Source organism: Dipodomys spectabilis, unplaced genomic scaffold, assembly GCF_019054845.1.
Source record: "Dipodomys spectabilis isolate Male_0828 unplaced genomic scaffold, ASM1905484v1 ptg000034l, whole genome shotgun sequence".
NCBI classification, from domain to species: Eukaryota; Metazoa; Chordata; class Mammalia; order Rodentia; family Heteromyidae; genus Dipodomys; species Dipodomys spectabilis.
This window is the reverse complement of record NW_024870711.1, coordinates 569,463-593,076: the sequence shown is the minus strand read 5'-3', so window position 1 is coordinate 593,076 and position 23,614 is coordinate 569,463. Positions and strand designations below refer to the sequence as shown.

Sequence of the window (23,614 nt, the reverse complement as noted above, 5' to 3'; positions counted from 1 at the left end):
ATAAGTGACAACCTCACCACCTAGTGGGTGCTGACAGCAGACAGTCTTATGTCCTAGTGGTAGAAAATAGCTATCAGGGGGATTGTGGTTCAAGATCCGCCTAAACAAATGGTTTCTGAGATTCCATTTTAAGACATAAATAACTGAGCGCCATGGTGTGCACCTGTCCTATCAGCCAGATGATAGACTCAGATTGAGCGGATTGGTGATTCCAGGTCAGCCTAGGCAAAACACATTCATGAGGGCCCATCTCAACAGAAAACGCCAGGTGTGCTGGCACACCCTGTCATTCCAGCTATGTGGAAACGAAATCGAAGATCAGAGTCCAGGCTGACCCAGGTGCAAAGCAAGATCTCATCTAAAAAATAACCAGATTTCCCTGTGCTATCTTCGTATATAGCGCACTATGCTTTCTATTATTCACCCTTCATCATCCCTTGGCCTCTCCTACTTCCTGTGAATCCCCTCAAATCGTCCCATCATTACAATCTTGTTCTCTCTGTTTCTTTGTGTGTATGTGTATGTATATATGTTATATATGTGTATGCATATATATGTAAGTATATATCTGTTCTATCTGTCATTTAGTTCTAGATTCCAGCTTTTAAAATTTGGCTTATCTCACCCAACATGGTGGTCTCCAGTCCCATCCATTTTTTCCCACAAATGATATGATTTCATTTTACTGTATGGTTATACATTAATGTTATTGGAGCTTGAACCTAGGTTCTTGCACTTGCTAAAATAATAGGCACACGTCACCATATCCAGCTTTTCATTGAGAAAAAGGGCGTGGGCAGGCAATCTCCTGAACTTTTCTGCCTAAGCTGCCAGTTTCAACCTCCCAAGTAGCTAAGATTACAGTCATGAACCACTGGTGCCTGCTTTAATCGTAGAGTTTTCAGCTCTTAGTCTAGATCTGCCACTGTAGAATCCCCAGTGAGTAGAATAGGAATGGGTCACAAATCCATTTCTGCAGAGACTGTGCACTGTCTGGGAAGAGAGTCACTGCACAACTTCTTCAGGAGAATCAGGACCAAACAATGTAGTCTGCTCTTCTGTGCACTGAGTGGGCAGCTAACAGCAGGCTGTATGAGTGGAATCAGCATACCCAAAAGATATGCTGATGTGCTGATGTTCAGGACCACTCAGAATGTGATCTTATTCAAGAACAGGGTTGTTGCAGAGGTAATGGTTTAGATTGAGGTCATTCTAGAGTAATGTCAGCCCTAACCTGATATGACAGGTGTCCTTAGGGGAAGAGAGGGTGACATGCATGGATATGCATGGAGAAAAAGAGCCCATGTGATGATGGTGGCAGAGATTGGCGTGGTACTGTCACAGGACAAAGGAATGGGAGGACCACTGGCTGCCTTCAGGACCTAAGGAAGAGGCTTGGCACCTTCTTTCTCACAACCCTCAAAAGATTGTTCACCCATGTCCATGCATCACTTTGGACTACTGCAGTCTAGGGCTGTGATAGAATACTTTCAGTTGTTTTGTTTGATGTGCTGGAACTGGGGCTTGACCTCAAGGCTCTTCTCTGTTTCTCCTTCTCTGTTGACCCCCCCTCCCTCCCTCTCTCTCTCTCTCTCTCTCCCTTCCTTCCTCTCTTTCTCTCTCTCTCTCTCTTTCTCCCCCTCTCTCTTTCTCTTGGCTTTTGTGCTCAAAGCTGGCCCAGCACTTTGTTACTTGAGCCACACCTCCTCTTCTGGCTTCAGGCTAGTGAATTGGGGGTTAGAGTCCCATGGACTTTTCTGCTTGGGTTGTTGGTTGTTTTTGAACCATGATCCTCATATCTCAGCCTCCTGAGTAGCTTGGAACACAGGTGTGACCAACCAGCACCTGGTTCTGTTTCTGTTGTTTGAAGTCCCCCAACTTGTGATACTCTCCTAGAACAGTGCTAGCACACAACCATCGTGTCTATTTTGTGGGGATATGTCCCTTGCACACAGGCTCACAGGTGCACATACAGAGGCCATTTAAAGCAGCATTGAGGATTTAGGTGGAGAGGCACAGGGGCTCTGGGTAAGGGACAATAGGCAGGTAGGTGCCTGCCCCTGAGAAGGGAGGTTGGATGGCCAGGGGAATGAGTGTGTAGGTTGTGTGAGAGGAAGAAGTCGCTGTCAGACTTTCAGACTGCTATCGCCAGATATAGCTTCTCTATTTTTAAATATGCTGATGTCATTGACTTTTTATGGGCAGGCTGACACGTACTGCTTCCCTTTTGTGATCGCTTTGTTCCTGCACTTTGCTTTCATCTTTTCCTCATTCGCACTATTTAGTGAAAAAAAGTCTAACTTTGCTTGTAACACCTCAGCTTAATTGTAAAGTAGCTTTTAATGTCATTGACAAATTCTAGCTTTATGGAAGAAGAGGATGGATATTATACTTGCCAATCTAGGGTCAACAAGAACTGAACTCAATAAAAATCCAAGATCGAAGCCAGGTGCTGTTAGCTCACACCTATAATCCTGGCTACTCAGGAGGCTGAGATCTGAAGATTATAGTTCAAAGCCAGCCCAGCAAACAAATCTATGAGACTTTTAACTCCAACTGACCACTAAAAAACCAGAAGTAGAGCTGTAGCTCAAGTAGTAGAGTACCAGTCTTGAGTGACAAACCTAAGGGACAGTGCCCAGGCCCTGAGTGCAAGTCCTGCTACCAGCACACATGCATGTATACATGCACGATACCAGCTCTCCTCTTCTTCTCTAAGTTCTGAGCATCTCTCTAAAACTAGCCATGATTAGCCAGGTTTACCTCTGACAATTGTTGGAGGAATTAAATTAACTCACATGTATTCATGTTTTCCTTCTTCCTCTTCTTGCACCTTCGTTTGGCCATTGAGTTGGATGAGCTAATTAGTAGGTCTGTTGAACTTGAGTTTTACCAAGCCTAATGTTTGTGTCCCACCCCGAGACTAAGGCCTTTATGCCTTCACCTATCAATAGCACGTGTAGTAGGTACATTTTCTCCAGGTCATGCATGGGAACAACAGAAGGCAACAAATCAAGATAACCCATTCTGGGACACACCTGAGAGATGGTGTCCTCTTTCGATAGTGTCTGTAGTGGATTATCACAGCATCTACTCACCAGCATTGCTGGCTGTGGCCTGGAGTTCTTGGAAGAAACTTGAAAAAAAGTCTTAAAAGCAGCAGCTCTTTTCCCTACTTTGGGGAAACTTTCATTCATCCTGCCACTTAAAAACAGCAATGATTCTAACCCCAGTTTGTCTGTCCATCTCAGGAAGATTGGAACTCCCCACAGCAGCATGCCAAAGCCAGCGGCCTCTCACCATGAGAGAATCTGAGGCCAGCGGGCATGGCTAGGGGCTTTCTTCCCAGCTGTGTCTTCAGGGCTGGCAGACAGACACCACAGCACACCAGCACTGGGCTCCGAACATAAGGAGATCCACCCCTCTCCCCCATGCGATGCTCTGGGGCTCACATCTCACCGCAGATTGGTGCTCCACACCCCAGATGGAGGCTTGGCTAAGCTGGCTACAGACTGTTGGAGGGAACTGCATGTGTGGCAGGAGAGCCCCGGGGGGGGGGGGGCACGCTAGCATGTGCTGGTGTTTAGATGACAGCCCAAAGCCCACACATCTAGGGACTCACAGTCTACCAGAGGCCTTCCACCCATCCCACCTTAGGATATTGAAGATCTGATGAATCAAGATGGCTCAGGGAAAGCAGAACCATCAACAACAGTACTAAGAAGATGGCACGGCGGCTTCTCCATGGCTAGAACCTTTGCTGCTGGATTCTAGTAAGGGGGTATGAGTGGAGGGAGAGAGTGGGCTCTCCCTTGGGTGGAAATGATGTGGCCCTTTGGCTGTATCGTTGGACATTCATGCCAATGCTTAGAATAGTGTCCGGTGCACAGTAGGCTGTCAGTCCTGCTAGCCATTCGAACTATTACAGCTCTCATGGCTATTATTTACTGCTGAGTGCTGTTTGCCTATGGAAAGAGCATATCCCACGGATCTGCTTACTTCATGCAGTAGAGATAGTGATCATCTGCCCCTTCCTTTCAGAAGGAATGTGATTTTTTTTTTAAACACCAGGAAATGGAAGGGCCAGCTTTCTTTGATGTCTGCATTGGAGAAGGGGTGGGCAGTGCTGATGATGGTGTGGGTTTTGGGATGGAATGACCTGCCCTCCTGTTCCTTCTGAGTGACCTAGATTAACAGTACCCCTATTTTGCACAGTCCATTTTTCCAGGTTATATTCTGGGGAGCATTAGGTGACCCATTCATAAAAGTAACATGGGGTATTAGACAATATGATGTGTACTCTACTCCTTTAATCTGCAAATATAAGTCTTTGACGTTCAAAGAAGGATACATTCTATAGGATTTCCTTCTACTTTCTGAGGGGAGGGAGCATTATGGAACCCTTTATTTTCTTGTCAGAACAGCCCTCCACACCAAGAGCTCGGTATTCTATGGAAAACAGTTTGAGAAATACTCCCGTGATGCTTTGCTATTTGGCCATGACTCATCATCATAGGTCACCATCATGGTGACAATGCTGCCAGGTGAACATACCAGGCAGGACACACGCACTAAAGGCAAAAGGGAAGACAAGTCTCAGCAGACTCAGTCACCCTCAGAGCGCTACAACTTTTTCTTTGTGCATCTTTCACCTTTATCGTAAAAGATGTGTGTGTGTGTGTGTGTGTGTGTGTGTGTGTGTGTGTGTACTATTTTCTTCTTCAGAGTTGGAGCCTCTGGAAGTTATTGTCATCTTTTCTGTAGTGACAGTTTTGATGCATTTGTGTGTCAATGTGTGGGTGCATGTTTATGTGAAGCAGTTCTGCTGTTATTGAATATTATATGGTCCAGTTACTTAATAAGAAAGATAATTTGCATCTGATTCAGCTTTGAGTTTGTATGTCAGGTGCAGAGAACTGCTTTGCCTTTGTTTGGTGTCCACCAGTGCCAGGGACCCAGAGCAGTAGATTTTAGGCACTAGTCTTGTCATTCCTCAGTCATCTCAAACAAACGATTACTGACCTCAAAGCTGTTACTGGCTCTGCTTTCTTAGAAGCCTTTTGTTGTTGTCATCTGCCCCAGAGACCAGGCAGATAAACATTTCAGAAGGAATGTGATTTTTTTAACACCAGGAAATGGAAGGGCCTGCCTTCTTTGATGTCTGCATTGGAGAAGGGGTGGGCAGCGCTGATGATAGTGTGGTTTGGGGGATGGAATGATCTGCCTTCTAATCCAGACTCTGGGATTTCTGAGCTTTGAGCTGTGTCATATTGGCATTGTTTTAACCTCTTTAAGCCAAATTTTCACAGCCGTTAAACTGTAGATTGTAATCTGCATTTTATGTTTTGGTAACAATGAAATGAGTTATGGCAAAAAAAAAATCACAGCTGCCTGGCAGATCATACTCGATAATGTCAACCACTCTAATCATTTCTGCTCTAAGGAAAAATGGATCCAAGATACTGAACAGCAAAAGGTGATCCAGAGTAGACAAGGTTTGAAAGTCTGGGCATCATCTACTGTGTCTCTGTCACTTAGGCCAGAGCTCATAAAGTTAAGAGCAACCAATTCTGCTAAAGTCAGATTGTCCCTCTGCTCCTTCCCTGTTTCTTCTACTTCTCTTTCATAGTTCAGCCTCTCTTTCCCCTCTTATTTGTCTGTCTGTCTCCACCCCTGGAACATAGCCTCTATTTAGCAAAGGGACTTTTCCTATTGTGTTGTTTCTTGAGCCCCCAACATGAAGAAAAAATGCACTGAGTAATTATGTGGTGACTTTTCATTGAAAGCATGAGTTCAATGGTGTGCTTGTTGAGCAGGAGGCTTGCAGCACAGAGCTTGGCCAGGCCAACTTTGCCATTTAGATATCAATGCACTAATAATCCAGGAGGTTTACATTCCCCCTTTATTTTTAGAGCCCTTGAGAGGAAGGTTTCACACGGGCTGCTAGCAGACTCTTGGCTGCTAGCAGACTCTTGGAGGTGAACCCATTTGACTAGCACCTGCCTCCTGAAGTCCATCTTGTTAGATTTTCATGGAGAATGAACGTCTTCCTATCACCTGTGCACAAGAGATCCTGGTGTGGTGGTTGGTAGTCCGTCCCCATAAAGATCTCATGAGAAGAGACTAAGTAATGCAATTGTGGCAATGATCATATTTCTTGTTTTCTTTTCGGGTTAAGGATGGAGCCCAGGGTGCATGCTAGGCAAGCACTCTACCTGAGCTTCATCTTCAACCATGATTCTCACTTGGGTTAGTCTCGGTCTCCCTAATCCACCACCAAAATAAAACAAAACAAAACAAACAAACAACAACAACAACAAAAAGCAGTAAGTTACAACAGTGGACCTCTATTTCACTCTTAACTAATTTGGAGGGGTGGTATGTTGCTCAATCTCACATGATCTTGGTTCCTCTAGATACACAATTGGTATGGCTAAAGTACACTATGTTTATATGTACATAATGCATATATGATACAACCAGATTCCTAGCAAAACTCTGTATATGGTAACATGTATATGGTAACAATGCTCTCATTAAAAATGTGTGTGTGTGTGTGCCAGGTGCTGATGGCTCACACCTGTAATCCTAGCTTCTCAGCCAACCTGGACAGGAAAGTCCATGAGACTCTTATCTCCCATTAACCACCAGAAATCCTGAAGTGGTGCTGTGGCTCAGGTGGTAGAGTGCTAGCCTTAAGCTGAAGAGTTCAGGCCCAGAGTTCAAGACCCACAAACAACCGACAAAAAAAAATGGAGTGTGTGTGCAGTGCATGCATGTGTGTGTGTGTGTGTGTGTGTGTGTGTGTGTGTGTGTGTGTGTGTGTGTGTGTGTGTAAACAATACTGCCAATGCCAACTCGAAACACACAGTGGGATGAATCATGACCAACGTTTGTATCTTCTTGGGTTAGATTGGCTAGAAGACTTTGTTTTAATCATATTGTTAATGGCGCACATATGGGAAATAGCAATGAAAGGCTAGATTATCTACCACAGCTTGATGTGGCTTCTTAAGTAGATATAATCCTTATTAAAGCAAATGCCTCTAAATTATTAGTTTGAAATATTTAGCTAAGAACTTAAAAAAAAACAATTCCATCTGTTGCCACAAAGTAAGCTGATAATGAGAATGTAATACAAGTAAGATGGTATAAATGGTGCTATCAATACCTGCAGGCAAAAATCTGATACTCATTTATATTAAGCCTCAAATCTTTTCTGTCCTACCTCAGAACATGCTACATCCTGCCTCAGGAATAGAACCAGCAAGATAACCTCAAGACACCATTTGGCTTAACTTATTTCTGTAACTTCTATAATCCATCTTCTATCTGCTTATGTAAAGTAATAAATACACATTTATGTGAGGGCTCTAACTGTGAATTTCTGCCTATAAGTATCTGTGTACTTGTGCATATATTGGCACTCTGAATTATCTACTACAAACTGTATGGCAACTTCGATCTCTAATACATATAAAACTTAGAAATCATCAACGTCTACCAGGGAACAACCATAAAAGCTTCTGGAAAGAACCAAAGAGGAAGATTGCATATGGTTACATTGAAATCAGAGACTGACCATGGTCATATGCTTCTACCCTGAGGATCCCAGAGGAGCAAATGTGAAAAAAGAAAGGAAAGATAAGAAGGTCAAAGGGAGAAGAGAGAAACACAAGCTGCGAGCAATAAAGTAGAGAGATTAACTTGATAAAATAGTTATGGGAATTGAAGTATCCTTGAGTAACATGAGAACCAGGAAGAGGAAATAGAATTATGGATTTATAAAGATCGCTCTGAGCTCATTAGGTTGAATTCCATTTTGAATTTCTCACAGACATGTGGGAGGAGGCAGAAGGGATACCTGAACAGCATAGCAACCTAGCACCAGGTGGCAAAGGCGTTCACTAAGCATGGTGCCTTCAGCCTCTTAGAGTCCAGTAGACTGCTAGAGTCCTTTCACACAACGGGTTCCTACCCATGCCACCCACGGCATGTCTCACGAAGAACAGATGCAATATGGACTTGCTTTCTGTCTTCATAACCAGCCCTGAATTTTATGTAGATTTCCAAAATGTGGGATGGATGTACTGTAGTAGTCTCTCGATTTTGTTCCACGATGTAGACTTCTCCTGAAGATTAGTGTGGTTGCTTTCTAGTGAAGCTCATCAGCAAAATCTTGTACAGCCACGTACCGCTTATTGGTATCTTCTGAAAAAATCTATCATCAGACAATTTCCTCATCATGCAAACATCATAGAGTGTGCTTACATAAATCTAGGTGGCATATTTTAATACCCACCCGGACTGTATAGTGTATATCATATACATATATATGTATAATTTATGGTCAGCCATTATCCAAAATGCCATTCTACAGTGCATGCCTGTACTTAAAAAATAAAATAAAATAAATCCACTAATATAATTCACTCCTGAATCACTCACTCTGTGTGACTGGTACCAATTTTAATAGAAGCGTAAACTTATACAGTGTGTACTTTTTTTCCACCCCTATTAGAAAAATCTCCTGTGAATCAGATAATGGCACTTAACAAACCCCAATCTAATGGGCTCTCATTCTTTCTAACTAGCTTTGAGTCAACACAGTTCTTACAATTTGGTTTCTACCAAATAGTTTCCCAAGTGAGTCCCAGCTGGCTCCTTCTAAGAGGAACAAAGATTTTTCATGTGTCTTTCTAGTCATTATATTTAGCTTACCAAGTCTTCTCCTTCCCTTAGCTTTCTGCTCTAGTATTTTGGATGTTTTTCTCTTCAAGTGAAAGACATAAAATTTATTGGTTTTTGGGGAGGTAGACTACTTCTTTTATTTGTGTGTAAATAATGCCAGAAAGACACTTTTCTTCCTCCCATCTGCAGTTGGCCCCCGGATGGGCTAGTTCAGGTCAGGCTCTGGTTTAGCTCTGAGGGGTATGTGAATGTCTGAGGTTAGGCCCAAGAAGCATCTCGGGGAACACAGGCACTTCACTTGCAGAGTGCTTCAGATGGTGTGTTCCTTAGAAAAGAACAAAATACACTGTGGGAAGAGCATTTTAAATGGCTTTTATTGCAGTACTCAGAGGCAATTCCAGCCACAACCCAGTAGGAGATTGTTGTCTGTACAATAGGCCAGGAAGGCTCCACAGTAATAGCCGACCTAGACAGAGGATTGAAGGCATCCTGGGCTGTTGATTAGTATTCCAAAAGACAGAGGCTCAATTATGAGCAATTCATGTCAACCTTATAGGAAACTTGTGTGGGCCTGGAAAGAGGCTTAGAGAGTCTCAGTTTTGCTATTGCAGTGTGGATCTGAAATGTTCTCCATAGGCCTGGGTGTTGCAGACTTTGGGCCCTAACCTGTGGCATTGTGTGGAGGTGCTAGAGACTTTAGAAGTTGGGGTGTAATAGAACAAGGTCATGTCAATGGGAACATGTTGTTGAGGAGGATGCTAGGCCCCTAGTCCTCCACCCTTGCCTTGATGTCATATACCAGGGCCCTGGGACAGTAACAGAGACCTCAGAAACCTTGAGCCAAATATAAAGACCTTCCCTACAAGGCCAGCCTTCTATTTCCTCTCTCTCCCTTTCTCTCTTTAACTTCTACTTAGCACTTATTTCTATCTATCTATTATATGTTAAATTTAGGGTTTTTTTTGGGGGGGTACTGTGTGAGAATGTATGCTCTCTGAGATAAAGCAACAATAACAATTATTTTTTAGTACTAAACATTTTAAAGTTTAGACAGGCTACACGAAGGTAGTTTGAAAATATTGGGAATAGCCTGTTTGACAAGACAATCTCAATATATGGAGTAATAGAAGATCCTTTAAAAAAAACTCACAGGAATAAATGTAGCCATTGATTACTGGAATTAAAACATTAAAATTGCTATTCTATGCTAATTAGTCATGTCGAATTCTTATAGTGAATATATTATTACAGCCATAGAACCAGCCCTCGACCAGAGTCAAGAAGCTAAATGGGAAGGAAGTCCTCTCCTCTCTGAGCTCTTTCCCCTTTCTTTCCTCCTCCTTCCTCCTTGTTTTTCCTATCTCTGTCTGACAGTTTCTCGTGTAGGATCATTACAGTATGGAAAACCACACAAAGCCCTCCCCGTTGCTTAGCCCCTGGGCCTCTTGGGAAGTTCTGATTGGCTGGTCTCTGGCTGCTCCTCCTGACCTAGATGTCATGGTTTCTTTATACTTCCGGTGAGTTCATTGACCACATTTGTGGATGCCCATTACCTGGGATCCCCAAACAGATATATACAGCTGATCCTCCCCACTCAGCCCTAGCCCTAGTGTTCAACAAGTCATGAAAATTGAGACCCAAGGGCCCAGCTTCCCAGTACCTAGCACACACACCAAAGTACCAAAGTCTCAGTTCTTCTTATGAGGCATCAGTGTGTACCTCCTAATGAGACTTGGAAATTCTCTCTGTTGGAATGTGTATTTCTGTTTTTGCTGGCCTTGGGGCTTGAACTCAGGGCCCAGGCATAATCCCAGGGCTTCAGTTCAGGGCCCTGGCATAGTCCCTGAACTTCTTTGTGTGCAAGGCTCTACCACTTGAGCCATCGTACCACTCCCAGCTTTTTCTGGGAGATAAGAGTTTCACAGACTTTCCTGTCTGTGCTGCCTTCGAACCACAATCCTCAGATCTCAGCCTCTGGAGTAGCCTGGATTACAGGTGTGAGTCACCAGCACTTGGCTGAGTTTGGCTTTTTCATATGTATACTTCTTCCAAGGCCAAATCCAGGAATTTTCATTCATTTAGATCTCTCTTACTGACTTGGCCTCTGAGAGACCTTACCTCTCGTCTAAATCACAGCTTTTATTGTCTGAACACTTAGCCGTATCTGGCTCTGTCCTGTTTTAGTATATGTGCTGCTGAAGCAAGCACCTCTGTCCTGTTAAATGACCTTTCCTTTCAGCTTCCTGTTGACCCCTGATGTGGCTTCTCCTATGCTGCTCTCCCTGACTTGCACACACAGGGAGGGGCCGAATAACCCACTGGCTACATTGCCATCTGCATGTTTTGGAGAAGTCAGTTGTTAAAGGCTATTTTTGCTGCCGGGGCAATTCACTTCTGCACGATTGGTCCAACCATCCTGGCCGTGGCTGAATGGCACGCCCACGTCCTGGGACATTGGCGTATATGGGAGACAGGCATGCGTATTTAGACGCACTGACGTCCAAGAATGCCCTGTTCACCTTTCAGGTGTTCCTGCTGCCTCTCCCCTCGCTCCAGATATTCTGAGGTATTTGGACATTTTAGGATATGAACATAGAGTGCTGTCTCTGAGACACTCAGTGATGGTTGAAGGCTGTCTTTGAGGAAAAATGTTGGCCTGTCCCTAGGATGCATTGTACACACACACACACACACACACACACACACACACACTCACACACACACACACCAGAAATTCTTCTGGTCACCCTCCTGGCTCATTCAAAATGTTCTATGTTGTACTGGTGAGAAAGAATTAAGACACGAGAGACAATCTAGGCTGGACCTGGGCTGGGAAATCATATGCATGGTACTTTCGGGCAATGTCATTTTCTAGTTTTCCTACTACCAATTTACAGATTGCATCCCAGGCTCCTGAGAGGAGCCGGGTGTGCCAAGCATGCTTGTCATTTCTTCTAATTAGGTTTCTAAATAAATCAAGGTTTGCTTGTTTCCATTTACCTTGAATTATGGGACAGCAATGTTCTTGTGTAGGCTGCCTAGAGAGGCAGCATAGGACACTGGATGGCTGATACTCTCAAGGCTGGGGCGTTACCTCCCCTGTGAGCTCCCTAGTAAGCTTGCCTTAGCCCTGCTTTAGAGAGGAAACGAGGTCAAGACCAAGGTTTCTGGGTAGCACGGCCCTCTTCCCTCCCCTCCAGGGTGGCAGGGCAGCACCATTCTCCTTGTCTGATTCTCAGCTCATCATCAACATCTGTTCCAGCTGAGTCTTTTGGTCCAGGAAGGCCAAGGCTCTGAGAAGCCTGTGGGGCGGGGGGGAGGGGGTCGCTGAGGGTAGCCCAACCCACCAGCCTTCCTGTCCCCCCCCCTTTCCTGGACCCTTATTTCTCAGGCCCAAATAAGACAACCTGCTCACGCTACCTTTCCAGCCTCCTCCTCTCCCCGTGTTCCCACCTCCCATCGAAGCTCCTTCTCTGCTCCTTGAATACTTTCTGTCCAGGGCACCTGCCCTGGGCATTTTGTCTGGAGGGAGGTGATGGGAGCCCAGACTGTGTGGGGGTTTGAGGGGCTAGCAGCACGCTCTGGCTTTTGAGTCGGCCGGAGGCACATTGAGTTGCTGTGCCTGTTCTCTCGGCTGCCTCGTGTGCTTTGGATATCTGGGCTTTTGGGCTTTAGGACTGGAAAGGTGGGCAGGACCGGCGGGGCTCTCAGGACTACAGCAGATCTCCAGGCAGCAGTGGTTTCACTGACTCCTGTTTCAGGAAGAAATGGGTTTGGTGTGGGCTTTGGTGGGAAGGGAGCAGCCAGTTGGGTGATGCCTTAGCACTTGGGGTCAGACATTGGCTGGTTGGAGGCGGCAATCATTTCATTTCAGTTATCATGCATGGTAAGAAGATCCAACCATTTCATAGACCACAGGCCTAGGAAACGTAAGCCCCTCAACTACTTATATCCTTCCCCTTCCCTCTGTCCCCATGTCCCCCAGCCCTCCTCTCTCCCTCTTCTTTTTTAACCTGACTTTTTCCATCTCCTTCCTTCCCTTCTTTTTCTATCAAACCCTGATAACCATCTCTAAAATGCATTGTAACTTAGCAGAACTCACATCTCTGCTGAAAGGCAGACAAATCATTTTGCACGATGCTATATGTAGATCAAGGGCTGGGGACGAGGGGCAAGGTAGGTTATTGGGTGGGATAGGATTAGATAATAAATCTATACTGGCCAATTGCATATTCTGGACCATTGTTTTCCTCTGATCCCTCTGTTTCTGGAACCCTAAGCCCTAGTTGTGACAGTTTTATTCCCATGCTGGGATTCCCAAGCTGGGGTCTGAGGAAGAGCTGCCTCTGTATCGAATACCAGCAATGCCTGGGAAATGATGGAGGTCCAAGTCAGAACCTTCCCTGTGTCTTCTCTCCTAGCGGCTGTCTGGAGGCTGGGTTATACCCCCACTCCCAATCCTAAAGCACACCATCAGGTTATTATTTCAATAAGTGTGGATCCTGCTCTTTAGATCAAAATGAGATGTGATGAGATAGAATATGTATCACATCCAATATTCTCTTAGTTTCTGCAAATTCTCTCTCTCAATCACACACACACACACACACACACACACACACACACACACACACACACACATGAACACACAGAAATGCACATACACAGGTGAATGGATTTGTTTGATAAACATCACTGATAAAATTAGGAAGCCTTTATTAAGATCGCTGACATTCTTTGTTGCTTTGTATGTCCCTCCGCCACAATATACCCCCTGCTTTCGCTATAAAAAAAAAGATCGCTGACATTACTCATTTAAAGCAGCAAGCCCAAATTAATACATTTTTAAAATTCCAATTTTTAAACCTATCCAATATTCCAATAATGGTAACTTTTTAATCATTTTGTTTATGCTAGGATCTATGGTGACTATATCCCAACAAGAAGAAACAAGTAACCAATTAAATGTTTGGTTAAAGACAATATAATTCATCAATTTTCATAATGAAGGAAACTTAACTGTACTGAGATTTTTTTGGAAAAAATGAATATTTTAATTCCTACACATAGCATATTAAATTTCCTGTATTTGGCCTGAGTCTTCAAAAGAAAACTTGTAACGTAACCAAGCCCCACATTTTGTATATTTTGAGCAATTTCTTCCTAAAAGCTTATTATTGGCTATGTTAAATAACTTTATCCAATGCAAGCATAGTCATGTCAAAAGTTATGATTTCAAGTCCACCGGAAAATTTCATTCATTCTACTGAGAAAAAGATCGTAAGCCTTTGCTCAGAACCCATTCATTTAATTTTGCATGTTCTTATAAACTTTAATTACTTGATGTGTCAGAAAGAAAGCTGTCACTTAACTGCTGTCATTTAGACTGAGGGCAACAGAAGCCAGGAATGATGATTAAGAAATAACTGTAGCTTCCATCAGATAGGAAACAGAAAAATGGAAGGCTTTTGTAGTAAAATGTGCCATACAAAGTTTATGGTGAAAAAAATCAGCATATAGAGTGGATATTTTGTCTCAAAAGGCACAGAAATAGGTAATGCTTGTTAAGAGGGTCTCATTAAAATCCCATACTATGTAGTTAAAATTAGATTTACAGCCAGATGCCAGTGCCTTATGCCTATAATCCTAGCTACTCAGAAGGCTGACATCTGAGGATTGTGGTTTGAAGCCAGCCTGGGTAAGAAAGTCTGTGAAACTCACACCCCCAACTAACCGATGAAAAGCTAGAAGTGGAGCTGTGGCTCAAGTGGTAGAGTGTTATCCATGAATGGAAAAACTAAGGGTCAAGGTCTAGACCCTGAGTTTAAGCATCAGAGTTGGCATGCATGCACACCCATTTGCACTTGTGTGTGCACACATACACACACACAAATTAGATTTACAACTTCTATCACTTTACTTGATCTGTTGCCATTCATAGGGCATTGCATTTGAAGTGTCCCCGGTGATGAATGGGATTAGCCGTGTGTTTCCATCACAGAGAGCTGAGCTGTGGTGTCCTAATCGAGTGGCCCTCGTAGTCCACATCCTCTGTGCAAAAGAAATTTGGACTCAGAATCCCAATGTGGGAAACAAAGAAAAGAAGGAGTGCTCTGGGTCCGGTGGATGTGCAAGGCTTCCTGGATCTACTCCATCCTCTCCTTCCGACCTTCCTTAATAACTTCCTTCATAACCTTCAGAATCCCTGGTGCTCCACAGGAGCACAGAACACAGTGTCAAAGCACAAAGGCAGACAAAGCCGGGGTTATTGAAGAGCAAAGACACTGTTCAGGGGCCCTTGAATTGTAGTCACTAGGCTGTAGCCTGTCTTGAGTGGTTGTGATCTATGGGGTGTCGGGGGAGGCGGGGATATGGTGGATGGTGAGGAGGCTGGAATCAACAATCAAGTCCCCTTAATATCACAGTAACTTGGAGTAACAAGTAGCAATGTGTCTCCAACACCCCATGCATTCTCCTCAGGTGTCAGATCAGTGTCTGACTGCGAGATCCGCAGGAGACACGGGAGAGCAGCACACATTTGCTTATGAGCATTCCACTATGGAAATTTGTGAAACAGAATTTGATTGTTGTTGCAGCTGTTGCTGCTTGAACGACTGTCTCTATGAAAAGTCTCACTCCTGCTGCTTCTGCCATGTCACATTGTTCTCCTTGATCTTTTGATCATGTGCACCCCTCCTCCTTTTCTTCCTCTTCTTTTCCCTCCCCCTTTGCTACTTCTGCTCCTCTTCCTCCTCCTTCTTCTATTTCTTGGTCTTGAACTTAGGATCTTGCTCTCTTACTTGTCTGCTTTCCCCTCAAGCATGACACTTTAACAATTTTGTTATACATCCACGTCCAGATTCTTGGTAGTAACTGGAGATAAAAGTCTCACAGACTTTCCTGCCTAGGCTGGCTTTGAACTGTGCTCCTCAGATCATAGTTGCCAGAGAGATTGGGATGACAGGTGTGAGCCACCAGCACCTAGCTACAACCTCCTTTTCTTTTTAGTAGTAGAGCACGCTTTGGTAAGTAGATGTATTAGCTTCCCTATCCCCACCTCAGGTCTGTGGATCTATTGCACAAGTGCCATGACTGAGAAACGAAAGTGCTTTTGTTGTCTGGTAACACTGCCATCACTGGTATGGGGGGGGGGGCTGATGCCTGATGTTGAAGACTGGGCCATTCGGGAGTTAGGAGGTGGTGCTTCATTTTTGGATCCACCCTACACCAGCAGCCCCTTCTTGAGCCGCTGTGCCCGCTTCCTTCTCCCTGACCTGCCCCAGCTGGCTCAGTCATCAATCCTCAGTATGGAAGCCATCCATCAGAAGACAGGAGGCTGCCTCCATCTCGCCTGGCACCTTCTACAGGACAGAGACTCTCAGCCTTTGAGGCTCCGAGGCTTTGGTGGAATGCTGGCCACAGACGTGTTGCTAGAGTGTGTTTCCTTCAGTACCCAAACACAGAAAAATCATCCAGTCAGATCATCCTTCCAGTCTCTCCTTATAGAGAGAGTGGAGTGACCACGGCTCAGAGTCTGAAGTACAGAGTTCACTCGTGTATTTCTTTCCCTGTGTTATGCTTTTATTGTTAGAGAAATAGATCATCTTAGAAATCTTATTGTCAGTCTAAACAGGCACCAGCTGGAAGAGAGGCCAGAGCTGTGTAATGCTTCGGATCCATAGTGGCTCTGTTGGGCCCTAAATAGGTGGCCTTGAGCAGGTTGATTTCTCGGCCTAGTCTCTCAGTCCCTCCTCTGTAAGACAAGGGATAAGGAGAGTACCTATTTTATAGGGTTGTGAGGGCTAAGTGAGTATTTGTGAAGTCCTTGTAAGGGTACATATGTATATAACATCACATCATATTAACTGCTCCTACTGTGTTGTTGTTATTAGAATCATTTGGGGCAGAAACCAGAGTAGCTTAGCCTGGAATAGAACCCTAGGGTCACTGGCCATTGATAGGTACACTCTGGCAGTGGGTGGGTGCAGGATGCTTGGTTGGAATGTAGGAATAAGGGGGATGTTGGTCCTGTCCCAGAACTACCTTTGAGAGCATTTTTTTTTTAAGCCAGAGAATAAGACAAGTGCCAGTGACTCACGCTTGTAATCCTAGCTACTCAGGAGGCTGAGATCTGAGGATAGTGGTTCAAAGCCAAGCTGAAGAGGAATGTCTATGCTCTTACCTTGCTATAAAACTGAAAGTGGAGGTGTGGCTCAAGTGGTAGAGTGCTAGCCTTGAGCCAGAAAGCTCAGGGACAGTGCTTAGGCACCAAGTGCTAGGCCCTAGGACTGTCACAAAAGAAAAAAAAATAAGGTTGAGAATGAGAAGAATAATGCTTATATTGCTAGGGCATAGAGTTTAGAATTACTATGACAGAATAAAGAGCCTGGCTTATATGCTCAATACAGAGCATCTAGTATTGTTATTGTACTTAGAAGAGATGACCTAGGCCACTATAAGTCATGAGAATGTGGAGTTAACTTTAGGGAGTCAAGATTGATGAAGGTTAGCATGTTATTTAATGTTTAGGATGAAGTTTTAAATTTGCTACGCAATAAGTAAAGGCAATCTTGCTTTATTTACATAGACTCTATTTCACACCAGGGAACTCTTGAGGACAGACTGTTAATGTTTCTCTCCTGTATTCTGACTTGAATGCTTGAATGTTGTAGAAATCGGCTCTCAGGAGGAAGTGTGCAGTCTGTAAAATTGTGGTCCACACCGCCTGCATTGAGCAGCTAGAAAAGGTAAGAGAGCACCACCTGCTGCCATTTTGTTGCATTGCAAATGTTTTGTCTCCAGCGCCCAGGTGCCAATTTCTCTTTCCAACTATGTGAAAACAATACTTAAAAAAACAAAAATCAAAGCTAGGCGCTGGTGGCTCATGCCTGTAATCCTAGCTACTCAGGAGGCTGAGATCTGAGGATCACGGTTCAAAACCAGCCCGGGCAGGAAAGTCCATGAGACTCTTATCTCCAACAAACCATTCAGAAAACCGGAAGTGGCGCAGTGGCTCAAATGGTAGAGCTCTAGCCTTGAGCTGAAGAGCTGAGGGACAAGGCCCAGGTCCAGAGTTCAAGCCCCATGAACGACAAAAAAAAAAACAAAAACAAAACAACTGGCTTTTGAAGAACCACAACTTAGTCTGAAGATGCCACCTCAGGAGCGAGTGAAACACATTTCCTTCCTTCATTTACAATAAAGACTATTTGTACAGTAAAAACAGAACAATAAACCAATAAAAACATGACAGAAAAAGAGTAAAACATACAAGGTTAATTAGCAAAACAAAATATCTAAGGGCCATTCAGTCTGCTGAAATGTGATGTCTTGGAAGCATGTTGTGTTGACTCCCAGATGAAAAGAATGATACAATTAAAAGGAAAAGCCTAATATGCTCTAATTTTCTTCCTCTACCTTCTCTTCTCTTCCACACGATGATTGCTTTAAGAAAACAATTGCCACGATATCTTATGCTTGTCATTTTATGAGGTCACTTCTAAAGCATCAGCATAGACAGCTGAGCCTGAAGCCAACCACAGTCTCTCCTTTGGGCTTCGTGGGTGGTGATCGTGCTAGGTGACACACACCTGGGAGTCTTCATTCCAGAAGTGGCTTCTGCATAGTCTGTTGGGAGTAGGAAAGCCCAGTAAGAATTATTTCCTGGGGGCTGGGAAGGTGGCTCAGTGGTAGAGCGCTTGCCTTGCATGCCTGAGGCCCTGGGTTTGATTCCTCAGCACCACATAAGCAAAAAGAAAAAAAAAAGCTGGAAGTGGCGCTGTGGCTCAAGTGGTAGAGCACTAGCCTTGAGCTGAAGAGCTGAGGGACAGCGCCCAGGCCCAGAGTTCAGGCCCCACGACCGGACCTCCCCCCCCAAAAAAAGAGAATTGTTTGTTGTTCTCTTTCGGCCTTCTCACTCTATTTCTGTGTGTGGCTCCTTGAACATTGTCTCTGTCTTTGAGGCTCTGTGTGCAGGTGCAGTGAAAAGAGGACATTACTACTAGTTGTTAACAACTGATAGCTTGTCACTTTTGTCTTACTGTTTCTTTTCCTTCACAATCCTTATTAACTTATTTACTCCCTTCATTCCTATATTCCTATGACTTGTCCAACAGCTGAAGAAAATATAAATGTATCAAGTAGAAGAAAGGCAGTACTGAATCTTTTTGCATCGATTAATTTGTGTGTGTGTTTGAATAGTCATCAGAACATTTACAATGTCACTCATTTGTGTATTCTTCTTTTAAAAAATCTCAAACCCAACTGGATGGTTTCACCTGCTATCTATCTATCTGTGTGTCTATCTACATATACATACATCTCTATGTAGGTATGCACATATGTGTATAGATACACATATAAACATATATATATATTCTTTGATTCTTTTTTGTGTGTTTCTCAGTTTGTAGTAGAATAACATTATTGCTTAAAGTTCCTTTGGTTTCATCACTGAGAATGAGGGAACATGGATTGAAGGCATAAATTCACTTGACCTCTCTGTGAATCATTTAATGTGATGGTACAAGACTCAGAATACATTAGATGATGGTCTTTATTGTTTGGGGGGGTGTTTATAGCATCTCAGTATCTTTTTTTATAAGTAATTCAATCAAATCTGATACTTATCCCTAATATATAAATATTTTTTTCTTTTTCCAAATAATAGATTAATTTCAGATGTAAACCGACATTTCGAGAAGGAGGCTCGAGGTCACCAAGAGAAGTGAGTATTTGGCCTGTGTCGGCTGCCATCTTCTGTTTCCATGGACTCAGCGATCATCAGTCCTAACCCCCTACCCCGCATCCGTTTTCTCCTGAATACAGATCTCTACATGTGCTCACTGTGTGTGTGTGCGTGTGTGCGTGTGTGCACCGCAGTTTATTCTGATTACGGAATGGTTTGGGAAGCTCAGTTCCTTACTGGATAAACCAGAGGGTGACGAGTCATGATAGAACGGAAGGGTAAGGCCAGAATAGACTGCCTTTGCCCTTGGTGCATTTTAACTCCTCTTTTCAGTTTTGAGTGGGTCTCAGCTGTGCAGAGGGGGCCTAGTTACTGGCTATTCAGTGCTGGAGTTGGAGTTGACCCTGTGGGATTCTAGGCTCTGCTCACTGTCTCCCAAAGATTACAAGGCTAGGGGGTCCTCTCTCCTTAAAAGAAAGTCTGATAAATGACATTTGGGCCACTGTTCTTTCTGTGCTTCATGTATATTCCCAGTGAGATGAGTTTCAGTTTTACTTCTACATTCACCCCTTGGAAATCTTCCCAGATCGTGCAGTTTTTAAACACAGTCCCAAGGAGTGAGTAATAACAAAGGGAAGGAGGAGTCAAAGAAAGTGCTTCTGGAAGAGACAGGTACTGAACACGGTCCTCAGGGAGTTGTCTAGGTTCAGAGGTGGGAGGTGGTGGGCATACGGAAGAGCCTTCTAGACAGAGGCTGGCCCCATTCACACACAAATGAGAAATACTTCCTAGGGCATAAACAAGGACTAGACCATCAGAGCCTCATCACAGGAGCTGGGAAAAGGGCAGTCAAGGATTCTGATCAGGGTCTATTACACCTACTATAGTATGTAGAGAATACCACTTAGCTCCTGCATGGAGACAATTTGCGAAGATCTGCTAGGAATCCAGACAAGAAATAACAGTGACTTAAAGTAATAGTAATGTGGGAGGAAGAAAGGAGTGTGAAGGAAAGAAAATTGTCAGGTTGTGGTCATTATTGGATTTGGGTTGTGAATGGGGGGAGGGGAGAAGCGGGGAGAGTAATGTCCCAGAATAAACCAAACTTCAGCTTTGGAAAATGGATGTTGGGAAAGGATTTTAGGATGTGGTGAGTTTAGCTGTAGAATGATCAGATTTGAGTTGTTTTTATAGCCACCAATCGGAGATACTCAATAGAAAGCTATATGTGTAAATGAATTAGGAACTTAGAAGCAAGAATGTGTAGAGGTAAGATATTCACAAGTGCTCAGACCATGTAGATAGTGATGAAAATATAATAGGTGAGTTGGGACAGTAGGAATGAAAGGTATCTGGGAATGGAGATCACAAGCCACAAATGCTTGAAACAATGTAAATAAGACACTGTGTAGGTTGGCCAGGCATGGTGGTATGCACCTATAATCCCTGCTCCTTGGGAGGTTGAGACAGGAGGAATCCGACTACAGGGTTTGAAGCCAGTTTGGGCATTATGTGAGACTCACGCCTATAATTCTAGCTACTCAGGGGACTAAGTTCTGATGGTTGCAGTTCAAAGCTAGCCCAGGCAGGAAAATCCGTGAGACTCTTATTTCCAATAAACCACTCAGAAAACCTAAAGTGGCGCTGTGGCTCAAGTGTTAGATGCCTTGAGCTGAAGAGCTGAGGGACAGCACCTAGGCCCAGAGTTCAAGCCCTACGACCAACAAAAAGGAAAAGAAAAAGGAAAAACAAAGAAAAAGAGCTAAGAAAAGACATTGTGAAAAACAAGATACCATTATGGAAGAGTGAATACCCAAGGGTATAGAGGAAACTTGGAAAGAGAATGAGTAGAGGCTGTAAAGAGAGGGGAAAAAAAATGCTTGTCTCTTACGAGTTTTCTTTCCCCGTGGTTTGTCCGATAAGGTGAGGGGAGTGTGGGAAAGAATACGGCATTGTAAGTGTGAGAGGGAGAAGAGTCTTATGAGTACCTGCGTGCTACCCAGAGGACCCTGCGACGTTGACCGGAGGATTGCTCACTCACTACTCAGATGAAGGACACGTAGACTAGAGAGGACAGTTTTGTGTTGTCAAGTGGAGCGATTGAATTTCCAGTGAAGAGATGCTTACGTTCTTTCAGTCCATATTTCTTCTCTTCCTTCCTTCTCCCTTTCTTCCCTTCCTCCTTCCCTCCTGCCTCCCCCCTTCTCTCCCCTCCTCCCTCTCTCTCTGGAAAGAAAAGAAAGGAAAAAAGAAAAATATTAGATAGACAGATAGACAACAGATGGAAAATTATATATGCAAATTTTCCCTTTTTTTTATTTTGTCAGTCGTAGGGCTTGAACTCTGGGCCTGGGTGCTGTCCCTGAGCTCTTCAGCTCAAGGCTAGTGCTTTACTACTTGAGCCACAGTGCCACTTGGGCATTTGAGTGGTTAATTGGAGAAAAGAGTCTCACAGGCTTTCCTGCTCAGGCTGGCTTTGAACTGTGATCTTCAGGTCTCAGCCTCCTGAGTAGCTAGGATTACGGGTGTGAACCACCAGCACCAGGCTTGTATATGCAATTTTTCTAATGCAAGTGTTTTGTTTTTGTTTTGCTTTGTTTTCTCTAGCTGTGCTACATCCTGAAAGTGAAGCTTCTGTGAGTGTGTTCGACACCTTTTTCTTTGTCTGTGTCTCAAAGATGCAGTGTTTCTTTTCTTTCCCCATTTTTTTTAACATTTATTTTTGTCAGTTATGGAACTTGAACCCCAGGCCAAGGTGCTGTCCCTGAGCTTTTTTGCTGAAGGCTAGCACTATACTACTTTGAGACATGGCTCCACTTCCAGTTTTCTAGGGGTTAAGTGGAGGTAAGAGTCTCATGGACTTTCCTGCCCAGGCTGGCTTCGAACCACAATCCTCAGATCTCAGTCTTCTAAGTAGCTAGGATTATAGCATGAGCCTGGCTCTTTCCACATTTTAATACTCCCTTCCAGCACCATGTCTAGATCATTCCTTCTGCATAAACATGTTCTAATAGTTTCTAATAGTGTTGCCCTGATTCTCAGTGTTGTGCTCAATACCAAGCTTCCAGAAAATGTGATCTGTTTAGCTAGATTATTTTTTAGCATGTCATTTCTAATCATTTTAACCTCTTCCGGTTTCTGCTGTATCCATTGGCTGAAATTGCTTCTTTCAGTGTTGCTGGTAAGCTCCTTCATAGCAAACCCATTGCGATGTTTTCTGTTCTTGTCCTTATTTGGATTTTCAGAGATATTCAAAGCATTACAGATTCCATTTTTCTTGACATGGTGTGCTCTCTTTCTTCTTTGACTCGATTTCCTCATCCCTTTCACTAAGCCCTCCTCCCGGCTCTCCGGACCCTACCTACCTCGGTGCTCTACCACTCTGGCACTACAACTCTTGACTTTAATTTTCAGTCACCACTTTTTGGAGTTCCTTTCACACGTTCACGCATCATATATTTATCGACATATATAATATGTCAAAAATGAAGTCTTCATTTCCCATTACTATAAAAATGGTTGTTTTTTTTCTTCAGTTCTTTTGAACCTCAGAAAATTGAGCCTCTCAATCGGGATAAGTGGGGGAAAGTTCTAGTGACTCATGCACTCGTACATTCTCCATCTCGAATTAATTTGTCAAGTCTACATTTCCAATCCATCCACTTATTGGCCTTGCTCTGGTTAGCAGCTTAAACTAAGATACTGTAATTTCTCCCCTTTGACCCCTGTGTTCCTTCTTGTGATGTTTCCATCTCTCCCTCCGGTCTGCCTGTGGTTTGACTGAAGTTCTGAAATGAAAATGACATCATGCCATTCTCCAGCTTAAAACTCTCCAAGGATCTCTGTGCCCCCCTTTCAGCATAAAAGACCAGTACAATCTGGCCCTCACTACCTAGCTCAGCTCTATCCACCCTACATAAAAACTGCGCCCATCACAAAACATTTCTCACCTGTGGATATTGAGTATTTCATTGCCACGTTGAAGATCAACAGATGATCCTCCTTTTCCTAAATAGTGGTAACCACAGGACTTGTCAAATCTTAGGCTGCAGCTAAAATATCATCTCTCAGATTGGTTTAGCAGGTTCATGCTGCTATAACAAAATACTTCCCCAGAATACTTTGTTTTTCTCAGTTGTTGAACCTAGGAATTCCAAAATCAGGGTTCCAGAATTGACTGGTGCTGGTGAAAATTCTCTTCCAGTTTCCCTATTATTGTCTCTTGTTGTATCTGCA

The 23,614-nt window shown here is 43.7% G+C and overlaps 1 protein-coding gene across 1 annotated transcript in view; it reads left to right on the top strand.

Moving 5' to 3' along the window:
• Dgki (diacylglycerol kinase iota) overlaps positions 1-23,614 on the top strand; it is a 423,036-nt gene that overhangs the window by 161,115 nt on the left and 238,307 nt on the right. Inside the window, 2 exon segments of the mRNA XM_042677203.1 lie at positions 17,364-17,438; positions 19,361-19,417. Of these exon segments, the coding sequence (XP_042533137.1) occupies positions 17,364-17,438; positions 19,361-19,417 (132 nt within the window).